Source organism: Cervus elaphus, chromosome 25 (genome assembly GCF_910594005.1).
Source record: "Cervus elaphus chromosome 25, mCerEla1.1, whole genome shotgun sequence".
NCBI lineage: Eukaryota > Metazoa > Chordata > Mammalia > Artiodactyla > Cervidae > Cervus > Cervus elaphus.
This window is the reverse complement of record NC_057839.1, coordinates 23,247,742-23,264,685: the sequence shown is the minus strand read 5'-3', so window position 1 is coordinate 23,264,685 and position 16,944 is coordinate 23,247,742. Positions and strand designations below refer to the sequence as shown.

The 16,944-nt window shown below is 39.7% G+C and overlaps 1 protein-coding gene across 10 annotated transcripts in view; it reads right to left on the bottom strand.

The window, feature by feature from the left end:
* PDE4D (phosphodiesterase 4D) overlaps window positions 1-16,944 on the bottom strand; it is a 1,564,000-nt gene that overhangs the window by 43,465 nt on the left and 1,503,591 nt on the right. For 9 of the 10 annotated variants that reach the window (XM_043887126.1, XM_043887128.1, XM_043887124.1 and 6 more), the window contains one exon: window positions 13,908-14,020. In XM_043887126.1, the coding sequence (XP_043743061.1) occupies window positions 13,908-14,020 (113 nt within the window). Of the gene's footprint in view, window positions 1-13,907; window positions 14,021-14,106; window positions 14,847-16,944 lie in introns of those variants that run through there. The other variant, XM_043887133.1, reaches the window with a different exon arrangement.

Genomic DNA, 16,944 nt, shown 5'->3' with positions numbered 1-16,944 from the left:
GAATATTCAGTCTGTAATGATGTAATGATGCTTCCTTTTTGGCTCTTCAACTATGTACCCTTTATCACTTTACTGCTCTTTAACACATCTAGAAAAATTAAATTGTTGCTGTTCTTCAGTAGCTAAGTCACCTCTGACTCTTTGAGACTCCATGGACTGCAGCATGCCATCTCCTTGAGTTTGCTCAGATTCATGTCTGTTGAGTCAGTGAAGCCATCCAACCATCTCATCCTGTCGTCCCCTTCTCTTCCTGCCCTTAATCTTTCCCAGCATCAGCATTTTTTCCAATGAGTCGGCTCTTTGCATCTGGTGGCCAAAGTACTGGAGCTTCAGCTTCAGCATCAGTCCTTCCAATAACTCTTCAGGGTTGACTTCTTTAGGATTTACTAGTTTGATCTCCCTGCAGTCTAAGGGACTCTCACGAGTCTTCTCCAACACCACAGGTCAAAAGCAACAATTCTTCGGCACTCAGCCTTCTTTATGATCCAACTGTCACATCTGTACATGGTGACTGGAAAAACCACAGACTTGACTAAATGGACCTTTGTCAGCAAAAGTGATGTTTCTGTTTTTTAATATGCTGTCTAGGTTTGTTATAGCTTTTCTTTCAAGGAGCAAGTATCTTAATTTTGTGGCTGCAATCACTGTCCTCAGTAACCTTGGAGCCCAAGATAATAAAATCTGTCACTGTTTCCACTTTTTCCCCATCTATTTGCTATGAAGTGATGGGACCGGATGCCATGATTTTAGTTTTCTGAATGTTAAGTTTTAAGCCAGTTTTTTCACTTTCCTCTTTCACCTTCATCAAGAGGCTGTTTAGTTCCTCTTCACTTTCTGCCATAAGGGTAGTGTCATCTGCATATCTGAGGTTATTGATATTTCTCCCGGCAATCTTGATTCCAGCTTGTGCTTCATCCAGCCCAACATTTCACATGATGTACTCTGCATTTAAGTTAAATAATCAGGGTGACTGTACATAGCCTTGATGTACTCCTTTCCCAATTTTGAACAGGTCTGTTGTTCCATGTCTGGCTCTAACTGTTGCTTCTTGTCCTGCACACAGGTTTCGCAGGAGGCAGATAAGGTGGTCTGGTATTTCCATCTCTTTATTAAGACTTTTCCACAGTTTGCTGTGATCCACACAGTCAAAGGCTTTAGCGTAGTCAATGACGCAAGTAGATGTTTTTCTGGAATTCCCATGCTTTTTCTGATTCAACAGACATTCCAATTTGATCTCTGGTTCCTCTGCCTTTGCTAAATCCAGCTTGTACATCTGAAAGTTCTTGGTTCACATACTGTTGAAGCCTAGCTTGAAGGATTTTCAGCATTACCTTGCTGGCATGTGAAAATTAAGACACAAGCCTGAAGAGTATCTTCCAGGACAAAGTACACTCATCCTTCCTGATGTGTATTAAAAATACCTCTAGTTAAAAACATTTCATGAAGCCCAACTATCACTTACCCTTATGGAGATCTAAGAAACCATAGTGAGAATGTAAGATTAAGAAAACAAAGAGCAGAAATTCAACATGTATATCAAAGATAATTTTCATTAGTTTCACTCTTATCAGAGTGTATTATTGAAATTGATTTTAAATACTCAAAACAAAGTGTTAAGACGACCAGTGATAACTGGAAAAAAAAATAAAGGGAAGGGACAAGCTGGCATATTTCTATCCAATACCTAATCTTAAATAAATAAATAAAGACTTTCTCCTAAGTCTATCTAAATTCTTATATACTCAACAAGTTTACAGCTTTTTTCATCCTTTGCGATCTTGAACCTCTTTTATTAAACAAGGGTTCCTTACAAAAAGGGAAATGACACATAAATATTTAAAGCACCCATGAAAGCATTTCCACCTCCTTATTAAAAACTATTAAAGCCCATTCCTAAATTCTTGTGACAAAGTCATCGTAGTTAAAGTTTCAGTTCATTATTTTTCTGAAGCTTGAAAAAGAAACCTAGCAAATATAGAATAGAATCTTTTTTGGTCAAAGAATGTACTCTTTTTCTAAAACTTGAACCTGATGTAAAGGCATAAACAATGAAAAGTCGCCTTACTAAGAAATGCTCTTTTCTTTGTAATTCTGTGTAATTCAGTATAATTTATAATTCTTTAGATATACACATGATAATTTTATTTGTATATGATTCTTTATAAAAAAATAATTTTCCACTGTAATGAAATAGCTGTTCTTTCTTCCTAATGGGTATGGACTGGAATGATCAGGTAGAATTAGGACACTTAGCAAAAGGAAAATACTTTGATATATCCTCTCAAAATATTTTGGAGAGCATTATTTAAGACGTGTTTATTCATATTTTGCTCTAAAACAAAAGACAAAGAGACCAAAACACTGCTATGCCAACAATGGAAAGCAGCTTTAAAAAATCAGCCAGTTATTTTTTGAAATGAAGAAGACAGACATCAGCCTGGACTTACTCCACGACATCAGCCTCATCTCTGCCTGGTTGCTATGGACACATCCCTGTCAGGCCTGTGCCTGCTACTCTCCAGGCCTGTTTATGACAGGCTGAGAAGTTTCCTATTATGGTGCCTATGTCTGCAAGCACACTGCTTGCCAGCAATAAACGCCAGAGGCTGCCACCATGGGGATTACAGTACAGCAGACCAGAGATGCTGCCGGGAACCCAACAGCCTGGGCTCCCAGCTGCCTGGGTAAATCTGCACAGCATACTCCCCACCAGGCAAAAACCCAACAAGCACACCCTTTCTTCCCAGGCTAGCAGGGAGAGTATTCAGATGTGCGTGCATGCTAAGTCACCTCAGTCGTGTCCAACTCTTTGCGACCCCATGGACTGTAGCTCATCAGACTTCTCTGTGCATGGGATTCTCCAGGCAAGGATACTGGAGTGGGTTGCCATTTTCTCCTCCAGGGGATCTTCCCCACCTAGGGACTGAACCCACATCTCTCACATCTCCTGCATTGGCAGGCAGGTTCTTTACCACTAGTACCATCTGGGAAGCCTAATATTCAAAGCCAGATACGTCATTTTTACTGGGAACAAACCTATAATGTTATTGCTACAACAGGTACAGAGAAGAGAGAATAGCTTAAGGCCATCACTATGACTTGTATATATAGTATTAATACAAACTTTTAATTTAAATGAGATGAGACTAAATTCACTATAAACTATGCTATAATTTCTGATGAGCATGATGGACTGAGATTTTTATATGGGCAATGATTAGGACTCTGTCAATAACAGAAAAACCACTTTCCTACAAAGGCATCAACCATCATGTACAGACTCTAAGGCTGTAATCCAAAGTGGAGAATGGCATTTACATTAGCCAATGCCACACATACAGAACGAATTTATATGACCAACTACAAAATAATACATTGACATTCACTAGGTTTGGGCTAAAAGCCATACAGAACTCATCAGTACTCCTAGTGGCTGGGTAGAAAACTCATTGGTTATATACTTGAAGAGTTACTGAATCCACATGCTTATCAGAAACATGGCTTGTATTCCACTAACACATTCACAGGAAAAGAAAAAGTGTACCTCCCTCCTACAATTTATGAAAACAAGCTGAGATAAAGACTGCATACAAACTGCAAATAACAGTGAACTACATAAGAAGTCAAGAAATTCTAACTACCCAGGTAGATGTGGATGAGTTTTGGGTCTCGTTTTCCAACTGATATTAAATAAGTCAGACAAACGATCACTTTCACCTCCTTATTTATTTTTTATATTTATTTGGTTGTGCTGGGTCTCAGTTGCAGCATGCAGGATCCAGTTTCCTGACCAGAAATCAAACCCCAGCCCCTCGCACCAGGAGAGCAGAGTCCTAGACACTGGACCACCAGGGAAGCCCCTACTTCTGCCTCTTTTAGTTCTAACACATAAGGCTTGAGTCTGAGATGAATAATACTAACTATGATGCTTTGAAATACTGACCATGCTAAATACTACCAAAACTACCAAAAAACTAAGTGGAAGGCAGAAACAAAGTATTTTTTCATTTTATTAATTTCTATTAATTCCATTCAAATGACAATTAGAAAAATTATGATAAATGTCCTCAATTATTTGAGTAAGTGTTCAGTAACTCTCTTGCAAAGACTGTGACAACCAGTAAAACTGAAGCTAAATAAAGGAAGAATTTTTATCTTCTAAAGTCTTAGGGCTTAGATGAGTAAAAATAAACTTAGTCCTTGAGATTGATCAGTGATGATTCCTACAGCACTGAGAACCAAAACCATTTAATGGTGGTTTTCAAGAATCACCATCACAATACCATTCATACAATTCACCCAATGTTTACTGAGCTTCTGTCTAGCACAGCTTTGTGCCCCATGTAATGGGGGCTGGAAAATGAGTAAGACTAACAACCTAATGTACCATGTGATGGGAATAAAACAAAGAAAAAATATTGTACAGAGAGTTAACAGAACTACAAATAAAGTCCCACAGAAGATCAAAGGGAAAAGACATTTTACCCAATTAGGAGTGGCTAGGATGGGAGACAGGCTTCCTTGGTGGTTCAGATGGTAAAGAATCTTCCTGCAATACAGAAAACCCAGGCTCAACCCTTGGGTTGTGAAGATCCCCTGGAGAAGGGAATGGCAACCCACCCTAGTATTCTTGCCTAGAGAATCCCATGGACAGGAGTCTAACGGGCTACATACAGTCCATGGGGTTGCAAAGAGGAGGACAAAACTAATCAACTAACACTTTTTTTTTTTCCCAGGATGGGAGATATGGGGAAAGACAGGACAGAAAGGACTTCATAGAGGAGGTTAACATTCCAGATAGACCCCACATGATGGTTTGATTGATAACCCTTTTATTTTTAGCAAAGTTTTTTTTACAGAAACACTGTGAAGATAAGTAGAGAGTTCCCATATGTCCCACACCCAGTTTCTCCAATTACTAATATCTGAGTATAGGGCACATTTGTACTAATTACTAAACCAATACTGATACATTATTATTAACAAAAACGCACACAGATTTCCATAGTTTTCACTGAATATTCCTTTCTGTTCCAGGGTTCCATACAGGATACATTACATTTAGTCATTATGTATCCTTCAGCTCCTTTTGGCTGTGACAGTTTCTCAGATTTTCCTTGTCTTTGATGACCTTCATAATCTTGAGGAGTTACTAGTCAGGTATTTTGTAGAATGTCCCTCAACTAAGAACTGGCTGATGTTCTTCTCGTGTTTAGAGTGGGGTTATACGTTTTTTGTAGGAAACACCAGTGTTAGTAGCATTTTCATCAAATCATATCAAGGGCATCGACTACAACCGGCCTTATCAGAACTGCTGTCAGCTTGGATCACTGGGTGAGGTGTGTGTTTATCAGGTTTTTCTACAGTAGAGGTACTGTTCCCTTTTTCCACATTGTGCTTTTTTGGAAGGAGGTCAGTATGCCCAGCCCGCACTTAAGCAGTGAGGAGTTATGCTTTTTCTCCTTGAGAGCAGAGTACCTACATAAATTATTTGGAATTCGTCAGCACAGGGGATTTGTCTCTTCTCCCTCATTTAATTATTTATTCAATAAATTGTATCAGTGTGAACTCATGGGTATTTGTTTTACACCCTGGGTTATAGAACTAGTTTATTTTCTCAATCAAGTAATTCCAGCTGGGAACTGGGAGCTTTTTCAGCTTGCTCCTCTGTCCCTTCGCTGTGTTCCCATCAACACTTCTTTGGGGACCTCCTTCTCTTCCGGCACTACACATGCTCCAGCTCCAGTTCCTGCGCCAGTTCTAGAATCAGCTACTTCTCCGCAGAGTCCTGCTACCTTTTGTTGGAGAAGGGTATGAGAAACCAAGACGAGGGTGCTAGATGTGTTCAGTGTCCCTGGGGTGCCACTGCTTTAGGCTTTCTCATCTGACAGAGCAAGGAAATGTTTGCATACACTAGATGGTTAAGTTGCTAAGAGGACCCTAGAAAGCTATGTCCTGAATATATTATTCTTGACATTAAATATTAAAATAAGAGATTCTGTGACTGGGTTACTTTCAGTCTCATTCAGAGGAATGACAGGGTACATCCATTTACGAAAAAAAAAAAAATCACTGGACTATTATCCACTGTTTTAGGTATTTCTGCTAGAAAATAGCTTAGAGAGTTTTAGATATTTTGATAAAACCTCAGGCCGTTTTGATGGGCTATACTATAAAATTACACAAAGAAACAAAAGGTAAACTCCACTGAAAAGTCATTGATAGAAGAGCGAATGAAACATTCCAATAGTCCTATGTGGTTCACAACATCATTAGCCCACCATTCTCTCTCAAAAGCTCACTGGAAGCATAAGTATCAGGATGGCAAACAAACGCCTTCTCTAACCCTTACCCCACAAAAGAAGAAAAGAAAGACAATATTCCTTTAGAGAAGGACATAAAGGACTCAGCATCACTGAGCACCCACTATGTTCCTGACTCTTGTCTAGATGACTCTCATGTTTTAATTCATGGAATCATCACAGCAACTATTTAACAGATGAGGAAACTGAATCATAAAAGGTAAATTGTCCCATTTAAATTTAGTGAAAGACAGAGACTGAATCCAACCATGGCAATCTGAGTACGGGACAGTGCTCTAAATCCATAGACGATTCTGTCTGAAATCTGGCATTTTCTCCTCTAGTGGGGAGATCTCATTAATGGCAGAGAAGAAAAACCAAGGTTGTTTAAAACAGACATATCTTTCTAACCAACAATGAGTCCCCAAATGGTTCTTACTGCCAATTTAGACTACTATAACCAAAAGTATGCCTGTTGTCTGTAATGCAGTGTGGATGAAAACTTTCTCATTTTGTTACAAATTAATTTCAACGTAATTAAAAACAATTATAACTAGAACATAAAATCCATGATTGTATGTAATTCTTTGCTTAAGATGACGCACTCTTGTGGACACTTACCTTTTAAAAATAAATGCTTTAAATAAAAATAACATTACAGCAGTTATGAATGTACACAGGAAGTTTGACAACCCTAACTCCAAGTCTATTACAGAACAAAAGTCACATTTTTCTTCTAAGAAATATTATGCTCTTATATTAGAAGGAGTATCTGACATATAGTTTTTCTTAATCTCTCCTTTCCAATACAGTTGAGGGATAGAATAAATTACACGTAATTTATTGAGCACCCAACATACACTACTCACCAAATTGAACTTTCTATATATCTAATGGTCTTAACAAACTTTCAATTTTATTTTCCCCTTTTATTATCTCCATTTAGAAATGAAGAAATTGAAATTCAGAGAAGTGAGGCATGTTTGCTCAAAATACTAGGTAGGAAGCAGCAGAGCTGGAATCTGAAACCAAGCCTGCCTGTCCTTTCTATTCCATAAAGATGCCATAAGCATTTCTCAGGAGAAATGTAAATGCCCTTTATCCTCATCACACACAAAGTACAGCAAAACAAGAACAAAAAGCCCAGGACATTAATAACAACAACAACAACAACAAAACCTTCACTAAAGATAAAGTATTTTCTTAAGTGTAAAGGATAATAAAGTTAACACCGTTGCAGTTGGTAATCCAACTTAACTAATTTCACAATGAACAAAGCAGAAATGTTTGTTGTTTAAGCAAATACGAAGGCTCACTACTCCTCATCTCAATCCTTGTTAGAGTAAACAAAAGAAAATGCTTTTTTAAAATGTCTTTTAAAACTAATGTGAAAAAAAAATAAAAAAAAAAAAAAAAAACTAATGTGAGTATCAAAATGCAAGCAAGGCTACCCCTCTCTCTACTTCCCAGAGAGATCTCAGGCTAAAGTGTCAATTCAACTGTCACCGCTAGTCAGGCACAACATTACACCCGGTAGGGAAAGCCATGCTGTCACAAAATAAAGCCTAGCTATTTGCAGTTTTAAAGGATTGATCTCTTTCTGGAAAAAGAGGAAATCATATTTTACATAATATCTTATGGATTTAGTGGAAATCATTACCAGTGTTTCATATCTGCCATAATGATGTGTATCTGAAGGAACAGCTACAATCTGTGACTATCACACAGTCACAGAGACAGCTATTCCTGTCAATATCAGAGGAATCTTTCAAAATTGAGTAAAATCATTATTATCCTTGCTATTTAGGGGGAAATGTGCTTAATCTGGTGGCACGAGAGATGTGGGTTTGATCCCTGTGTTGGGAAGATCCCTTGGAGGAGGAAACGGCAACCCACTTCAGTATTCTTCCCTGGGAAATCCCATGGACGGGGGAGCCTGGCGGACGTGGGGTTGCAAAGAGTTGGACACAACTGAGCATGCAACCTTCTTCAACGTGCTTAATCTATTCATATATTGGGAAAAGCACTATTTTATTTTGGCCAAGCCTTACATTTTGAAATTAAAAAAAAAAAAAAGACATAGTTCATAACACTCTGAGACAGAAGTTACAACTATCCTGTAATTAAATCAAAATATAAAAACTGAAAGCAATTCTCAAGGAACAACTACTTTACTGAGTCACAAAATTAAAAGTTTTTGATAATTATCTTAAGGATATTAAGCTTACTGCCATTAAATACCAATATAGGAACCAAGTTGAGGACAAAAGAGATAAATTAAGATATACTGTAATCCTTACTGCTTTAAAGTTAAAGTTAAGGGGTTAAAATTAAGGGCTTTACTATTTAATTAAACATAAACATATCTGTTAAAAAGTGCTTCCCTTCTTTCTATTATTACTTAAAAGCAAATAAAGTATTTTTTTATACAGTGACCATAAAACAACCACTTCCAATTCTTCATTTTAACTTTAAGGCTCTATAGGTACACTACATAAATCTTGGCCAAATCTACTTTTATAAAGTAGATGAAAAAGCAGAGAGCAAACTTAAAGCATCAGTATGTTGAGTTTCTATATTTATGAAAGATATTTTCTTTTCTAAAAATTTAGAGTTTTCCTTTAAGTATGTTGATTAACTCTTAACAACTCTTACATGACTATGTCAATAAGTTTTAATATTTTAAAGAAAATTACTGTTATTTGCTCTTTGCTCTTCACAAAATTAAAATGCCTTTTCCAACTTTTTGCTTTCTTCTCAGCAAAATTAAGCATTTATATCTTTTCTGAGCCATCTTATACTCATGTAATGCTGAAAAATCTTAAGAGTAAGCCGTTTCTTATGCACATTCTGTAGTATTCATTCCAGCACCACTTTTGCCAGAAGAAAATATATCAGCAATCACAGAAAGCTATAGTATATGTTACATATGCATTGACTATTAAAAATCAGCAGGGGGAGTAGACAGCAAAAATACTAGGAAAAAGCATCTCAGAAAAGCAATTTAATTTGCAGGCAACAGAAACATGATAGAGATCTCTGTTAAAACCAGACAAAATAAATTCCATAAAGAAGTCATATCCACATTTGCAAAGCTGGCCTACATTTGCCTGAAATGAAAACAACAACAAAAAAACCTTAAGTCTTTTTAGAAGGACACCTGAATCTTAACTTCCAGACAGACTTTCAGTTTGAAGCATTGTGTGTGTGTGTGTGTGTGTGTGTGCATGTTTCTCTTTCTGACTCTTCGCAACCCCATGGACTATAATCTGCCAGGCAGAGTGTGTGTGTGTGTGTGTGTGTTTCTCTTTCTGACTCTTCGCGATCCCATGGACTATAATCTGCCAGGCAGAGTGTGTGTGTGTGTGTGTGTGTGTGTGTGTTTCTCTTTCTGACTCTTCGCGACCCCATGGACTATAATCTGCCAGGCTCCTCTGTCTATGGAATTTTCCAGGCACAAATACTGGAGTGGGTTGCCACTTCTTACTCCAGGGGATGTTCTCCACCCAGGGATGGAATCCACATCTCCTGCATTTAGCAGGTGGATTCTTTACCACTGAGCCACCAGGGAAGCCGCTTGAAGTATAACGGCTTCAAGTAGGTTCCAGTAATGCCAAGCCTCAGAACTGCCCCCAATTTAAAGAAGACCAATTCATTTTTATAGTGATATATTTGGTGGTGGTGGGGAGTTGGTTAAGATGATTTTATTTTCCCCTTCAAATATCGCCACACTTGCATTGAAGGTCTGGTGAAATGTGCATTGTTAGGTCACAAGAGGATACAGTTCTGTAGCATAAACTTTGATGCTGAGATTCCTGGCCTACTCTCCTCACAGCCTCAATTTACTTTTCATGAGAAAAAGGTAACCAAAAATACTGTGAAACTATTTGGCCTTTAAAATAGTCTTAAAAGTTACTTTAGCTTTGCAAAATTTTTACAAAGGATGGAAATATACCTACCAATTCCACATTATGTTTAATATTTTCTAAAAATTAATAAGTGCTGTATTTTCATTTTTAGAATAAAACAGGAAAAATATTTAGCTCTTCTGTTTGGAATTCTGTAGCTGAAATTTAAGAAAAGATTAAGCTTTTAATTAGAACTTCAAAATGTTTATGCCTATATTATGCTTAAGAAAGTATAAACACTTTCTGTAATATAGAAATGTGTCCTATAGACAGAACTGTATTATAAAAATTAAGAACTGGATTATAAAAATCTGTGAAACTTAAAATACCAAGCATAGATTACAACTGAATGGTTAAAAAAAAAAAATTTAGCCAAGTAAGCAATAAATCAAGTTGAACCTAAACCTCCAATAATACTAATAACGATACACATAATGCATGTCAGACATTATTAGCTAGCTATTTTATACATATTCTTTAGAACTCCAACCTTTCAAAACAAGTATCATTGTGCTCATCTTATGCTAAGGAAACCAGCTAAAAAAATTTGTCATTTCTCTAATGTAACTCAGCTAGTAAGAAATAAAACTGTGATTCAACTTCCAGATCTGTCTGCCACCAACGCTTTGAGACATCACCAAAACCTCTCTTAACTCAAAGAAATCTGTACAAATCTCAGGCAGATTAATGTGCTTATGAGAGTAAACGCTGTCGATTTAACCACTCAAATTAAATGCCATCTGGAGTATCTCACCCCTACTTGGTACAAGCATCCTACACGTATTATAGCCAACACTGGCATTGGCCAAGAACTCCATAATTTTCCTGTCTCAATACTATTGATAAGCATTACACACATTACAATCCCAATCAGGAGATATATCTAGTTGCTTCTAAAGCATCCCTTAAAAACTGCTAATAGTTAAGATTCCTTCTGTTCAGATTTTTTAAAATATGAAGAATCCATCAACCCAATTTGTTAAATGAGTCTGATGAATCAATTTCCTCCTTCCTCACACCCAAATCCACTTTCACAGCAAATATTTTCTCCAAATAATCACTTAAAAATCATGATTTCTTACTAGTATTTTATTGTGTTATTTTAATCAATTGGGGCACTTTTTTTGAAGCCTCAAAAAGAGAAGAAAACAAAGAAAAATATTAAAACAAAAACTTCAAAACAATGAAAACAACCAACACTGGTTGGTTCAAATAAGTACATGTAGAAAGAAAAGATGGTTATAAGACTAGTAACCAAAAGCAATGTTTCAGACTTATTCATTCACACTCGAGATACTCGACAACCTAGTGGACGTGTGATGCAAGTTGTCACATTTCCAGTTCAGACTTAGACTTGGTATCACTCCTGGGGACCTTTAGATCAGCTGCTCCAACTCAGTTTACAGCTCATGTGGATGTGACTTATTCGTGCCCTTGTTACCAGGCTGAAGGGTAACTTTACAACCTTTACCAAGAGCTTTTTCTTTCTATGCTAATCCGTTTTCATCTATAAAAAGTCACAGGAGCTTAGCACTTATTTAGAAATGAATGAGTTAAGAAAAAAAAAAGAAATGAATGGCTTAGACATGAAAAGTTTAATCAACAGCCTCAGCTGAGTTGAATTTTTTTAATGTTAAAAAATAAGGATCATGTCAATACAAGACTTAAACACAGCTAGAATGACTGCATTTTGAAATAAGCTCACCTCCTACATTAAATCTGTAAATTAACTCAAAGTCTACTTAAGGGGCCTTCACAATAAAAAAGAAAAAAGAAAAAGAAAAAAATCCTTGCCTTACTTGGTGCCTTTAAAAGAAAAAAAAAATCATTTTGACTAATCATTGTGACCTCAAATTTTACTTTTTCATTTTAAAGTACAGATAAATTAACTGCTTGACAACTGAAGTCACTTACATGATTAGATTTCACGTTCATTTTTAAATTCAAACAGGTCTCATTAAGAGTATAGATTTTGGGGAAAAGTAATTACAGCTGCTGAGGTTCATTGTGCTGAAAAAGTACTGTCAAATCATCTTGAAAATATAAGCAAAGGCTTGCGCATCTTTTGGTGTCTTCTGGTTTCTCCTTTCACTACACAGAATTAACCAGGCAAGAGAACAAGAACTCAAGCCCATTACAGAATGGTCCCATTCAGCCTTCAGGACACTGGAGATCCTTAGCATATGTCAACTGCCATTATGAACCAAATTATGAAAGAACAACCTATATATTATAAAATGAATCAATGAACTAAGAATTTATTAGCTAGATGAGAACAATGGCACCTGATGCCAAGGCAGAGAGTAAGAGTAATAACCTGTCATTTTGATGAGGAATCACACCAAATTTAGAAATGAGGCTTAAATGACAAAAAAAAAAAAAAGATACAGATTTGATCATTGGTGAGCATACGGGTAGGTCACTGTGCTTATGGGTAGGTTAGCGCTGCACATAGCGACTGGGAAGTCCTTTTTGTTTATCTGAAGCTAAACTTTCAGTTAAAAATCCTGCTGTCTATGTAAGCGCTGTCAAAAGATAAGACAATCAAGTAGCTGATTCGCTATAGTTTTTAAAACTGCATGAGAGAAAAACAGGTGGGATGAGAACTATAGTAAACTAAAAAAAAAAAAAAGCATAGCTCTTTGAAAAATATGTGCATGCAGATAAGCAGTAAAATAGCATAACATTCCTGACCTTGTAAATAGGTGGGCCAAAATATTTAAATATTTTTAAGGAGCAACTGTTATTAATTGCCACATGAAGTTAGTAGTTCTTACTGGCTAAATACTTCAGGCATCTGCATCCAACATGCCCATGCCTCCCAGCCCCTGAGTCAAACAATCATTAAAAACATAGATAATCCCAATTATTTCCTTACATAACTAAAGATTAAGAAAAATAATAGGAACTCCAAAAAAAAAAATACACCAAAACGGACAACACTGTACCTTGCTTTAATGTGCCAGGTGGAAGGTTGCTTCTCAGCCCACTGAACGCCACTATCCACCAAGACCAGCATCTTGGCATATATGGCACAAATGCCCCCATTGAATCATCACTGTAAATAACCTCAGAAAACTGGACTCTCCCTCCAAGATCTACAGTAACAAAGGCAGTGACCATAACCTTAACTTTGACGTCCTCTGTGAACACATATGGCCAAGCGAAACTACAAAGGCTCAGTTCTTAGAGGGTACCCTGACCCTGACACTAAGATAAATGTGGGTTAAGGTTCCAAGTTCACTGAACTCTTCTGAGTGTGAGTGCAGTAGGTGGTGACACTCAAGGTAGTGCATTGACCTCTAGCAACTCTTACTTCCCACTGAGAATCCGAAGAATACCCTAAAACATGGATTGCCAGTAGACAGGATTTCGTTTCTGCTGCAAGGGCAAAGTGTCACCTAGAAGTACCCCTCCAAACATACACACACACACACACACACGCACACACGCACGCTGTCTTGCGGGTATTGCAATCAAAACTATGTCAAAGTTGCTTTTGTAAAATGTTTAATTTCTCCAGAGTGAATGGATGAGAGAGGGAGGGCACAGACAGCATCAGAAATCATCTTCCAAGGGAGCCAAAATGCAGTGTGTGTGACAAACCTCTATTCCCCGGGTCCACGGGGACTGGTGGCTTCACCAGCGTGGGAATCATTAGCCTAGGGGCCTCGGTGAGAACCGAGCCGGGGCTTACCTTATTGGAGGCCATCTCACTGACGGAGTGCCTGGTCTGCAGGGTCTCTAGCTGGTCCAGACACCAGTCCAGCTCCTCCAGGGTCTCGCTGGCCAGTTTCTGGTAGGCCTCCTCTGCGAAGAGATAGGGAAAGGGGGACTCAGTTCTCAAGCGCTTCACGGGGCCGCCGGCGAGTTCAAAGGGAGCCATCCTGCCGTACCCCGCCATGCTCAGATGCCCGGCGCCCGCACATGAGGACTGCTTCTTCATATTGCCGAGCCGGGCACCGCGAGGGGGGCCGGGGCTCTGCTAGCGGGGCGGCCGGCCTCGGGAACGCACGCCGTCTCCAGCTTGGCGTCTCCGTTCGGCGTCCAGGGAGGGCGCGCCAAGTGCGCCAAGCCAACTTTGCCACGGACCAGAACCCCCACGATGCGACTTTGAAGAAGTCCTGGTGCCCGGAGGATGGCGAAGGGGGGTGGCGCGCGCGCTCAGGAGCCCGCCCCGCGGAGGGAGCGTCTGGTCCTCGGCGCGATCTGCGCGGCGACCGGCCCGAGCCGCGGCCCCACGCCCGCCCCTCCTGCCGAGCCCTCACTCAAAGCGAATGAATCAGCCGCGGCCGGCTGCGCGGCCACCACGTTTCCTGTTTTCTTTCTCAACTCCCCCGGCGGCGGGCGCAGCGCGGCTCCATTGCCGCGGCTTTCCGGGAACACTCCCCCTCGCGCCCCGCACGGCCCTCGGCGCCGCCCGGCCCCTCCACGACTCCTTCACGCCTAGATAGCCCGGGGCCACGGCCCGCCCGGCCCCCTTGTCGCCCCGCCGCTTAGCCGCCGCATCACCCCGCGCGGTCCCGCGCTGCTCGCTCCGAGGAGCGGGCGCGAGCGTGTGTTTCCGTGGGGCTGCCAGGGACCCGTGCGAGGGGAGCGGCGGAAAACCCGGCGTGGAGAACCCGCCGCCAGCTCGCCCGCCGTCCTGGGTCGCGCCCGCCGCGGGGCTCAGGCGGGACCCCACACGCACGCGCGCGCGCGCGGCTGCGCACCTGGCCCGCGGGGACCCCGCACGCCCAGCCAGTCCCGGTCGCCCCGAACCTCCGCGTCTCCATCACCCTGCGAGCTTTCCCTGGAGAGCCCGACGGGTCGCACAAACTGGGTTATTTAGGACGCGCGCAATCAGTTTCCGTGGTTTTGGATTTTAGGGTTTCTGAGGGTTTAGGATTTACCTACTTGAAGAGGACAGGGTGGTTGTGGGAATTAAAAGTATTTGTATTAAGACCAGGCTGAGTACCCAACCCAGCCCCGACGTCTAAATTTTGGGGTGGACGTAAACAAAAACATATAATGTTGTGAGCCAGCACTCCTTAGAATTCACAGATTTGACAATATGCTATATTTTCACATTCAGAATTGTCTGAGTTATCTTCAACGGCAGTGTGAATGCACCACGCCTTACGGGCATAGGCAATTTATGCCTATGTTGTTTCCTTCGTCAGAGGAACTGCAAATCAGGGAGGAGGGTGGTATTGCGAAGCTAAGGGAAAGAGTCTGAAAGAGTGTTTCTACCTATCATGCATAGAATAAAGTACAAACTTGAGAAAAGACTGCATTCAAAGACATCGTTTGGCAGGTTCCATTCACAAAAACTGACCCTGGGGGAGCTCTACCGTAAGGGATCAATTGCAGAGAACTTCACTCTATTAGCCTGCAGATAAGCAAACCTTTCAGAGCAGGAAAACGTCCAAACTCCCAAGAGTCCATCTTATGAAACTTCTGTTATTGTCAATTAGAAAGCATAATCTGAAAAGCTTACATGAAGTTGGTGTGATCATTTTTCTTGGTCTTCAAATCTACAGGTATCGGAGGAGAAGAAATTCTGCCCTTGAAATTTGGACTCCATTTGCCTTGAAATTTGGTCAGTGGCACAACAAAAAATTTCATGGACTGAATCTCAGGCTCTTGGGTTTTCCAGATGGGTTTTTATATAAAATTTATAAAAGTTAAAATAACTTTCAAAGTATTTGTTACATGGGCCATGTGGCTGTTATCAAGGATTCTTGAACTGTTTGCTATTCACTTTGAGAACTCTAGGTTAAAACTGCCTCTTTTATTCCACTTTTTTTTTTTTTCTGCACCGATCTCTGTAAATATTTCTTTAGGTGAACCAACACCTACCTAACCTTGCCAGGTGAATTAAAGTGTAAGATTGGAGCTTTTCCCCCCAAAAAAGGAAAAACCTTAAAGATAATCTTAAATCACAAGTATAAATTAGTTTATCTGTACAGCCTTTCCCTGATTAAGTATATAAAAATGTAACATGTTTGTTATAAAATCTGAAACAAAGATGGAATGCAGAAAGTTCCTTGTAATCCCATACCCTAAAGATCACAAGTAATCATTAAACCTATGACCATAACACATTTTCATTTTACTTAATATCTTCCACATGTAACTATAGCATAACCTAGTTGTGATGGTAGTACATGCACTATGTGGTTTTATTTTGGATTTTTCTTTCCTCTAAGGTATAAAATAAGGATGTAGGAATTTTAAGAGGAAATTAACTTATTTCAGTTGATTTGGGCCATCCACAGTTAGCACATCCAAGTGGGTTAAAGATGCATAACCATTGTGTCTAGGATTTGTTCACTGCCATCTTTCCAGTCACTGATTATATCCGGAAGCCAGGAATCCCCTTTCCCCACCTCAAAGACTTCATGTTGTGTTTCTCTCCCCTGTTTTCCAATTTTTCCAAAGTCTGAGCCCCAGGGGACCTCCCCATCTCCCTTCCTATCGTCCCCAACTTCTCAAAGCTTTTCAGAAATATAGGCCTTGGACCTAGCAGGATGTGGCTCCACCTGTTACACTTTAGTGTTTAATTTTTAATCCTAAGAGTAGAAAAGTAATTCAGCAAAGTTTCAATGCGTCAAGACAATATGCACTCAAATACCAGACCTGCTCTTAAGAAGGCAGTACAGTGACAAGAGGGACAGCTTGTTTCAGAAGATCTATTTTACGTTCCAATCATAGATTAGCGCCTCTGACAATCAGCATTTGAGCACAATAAA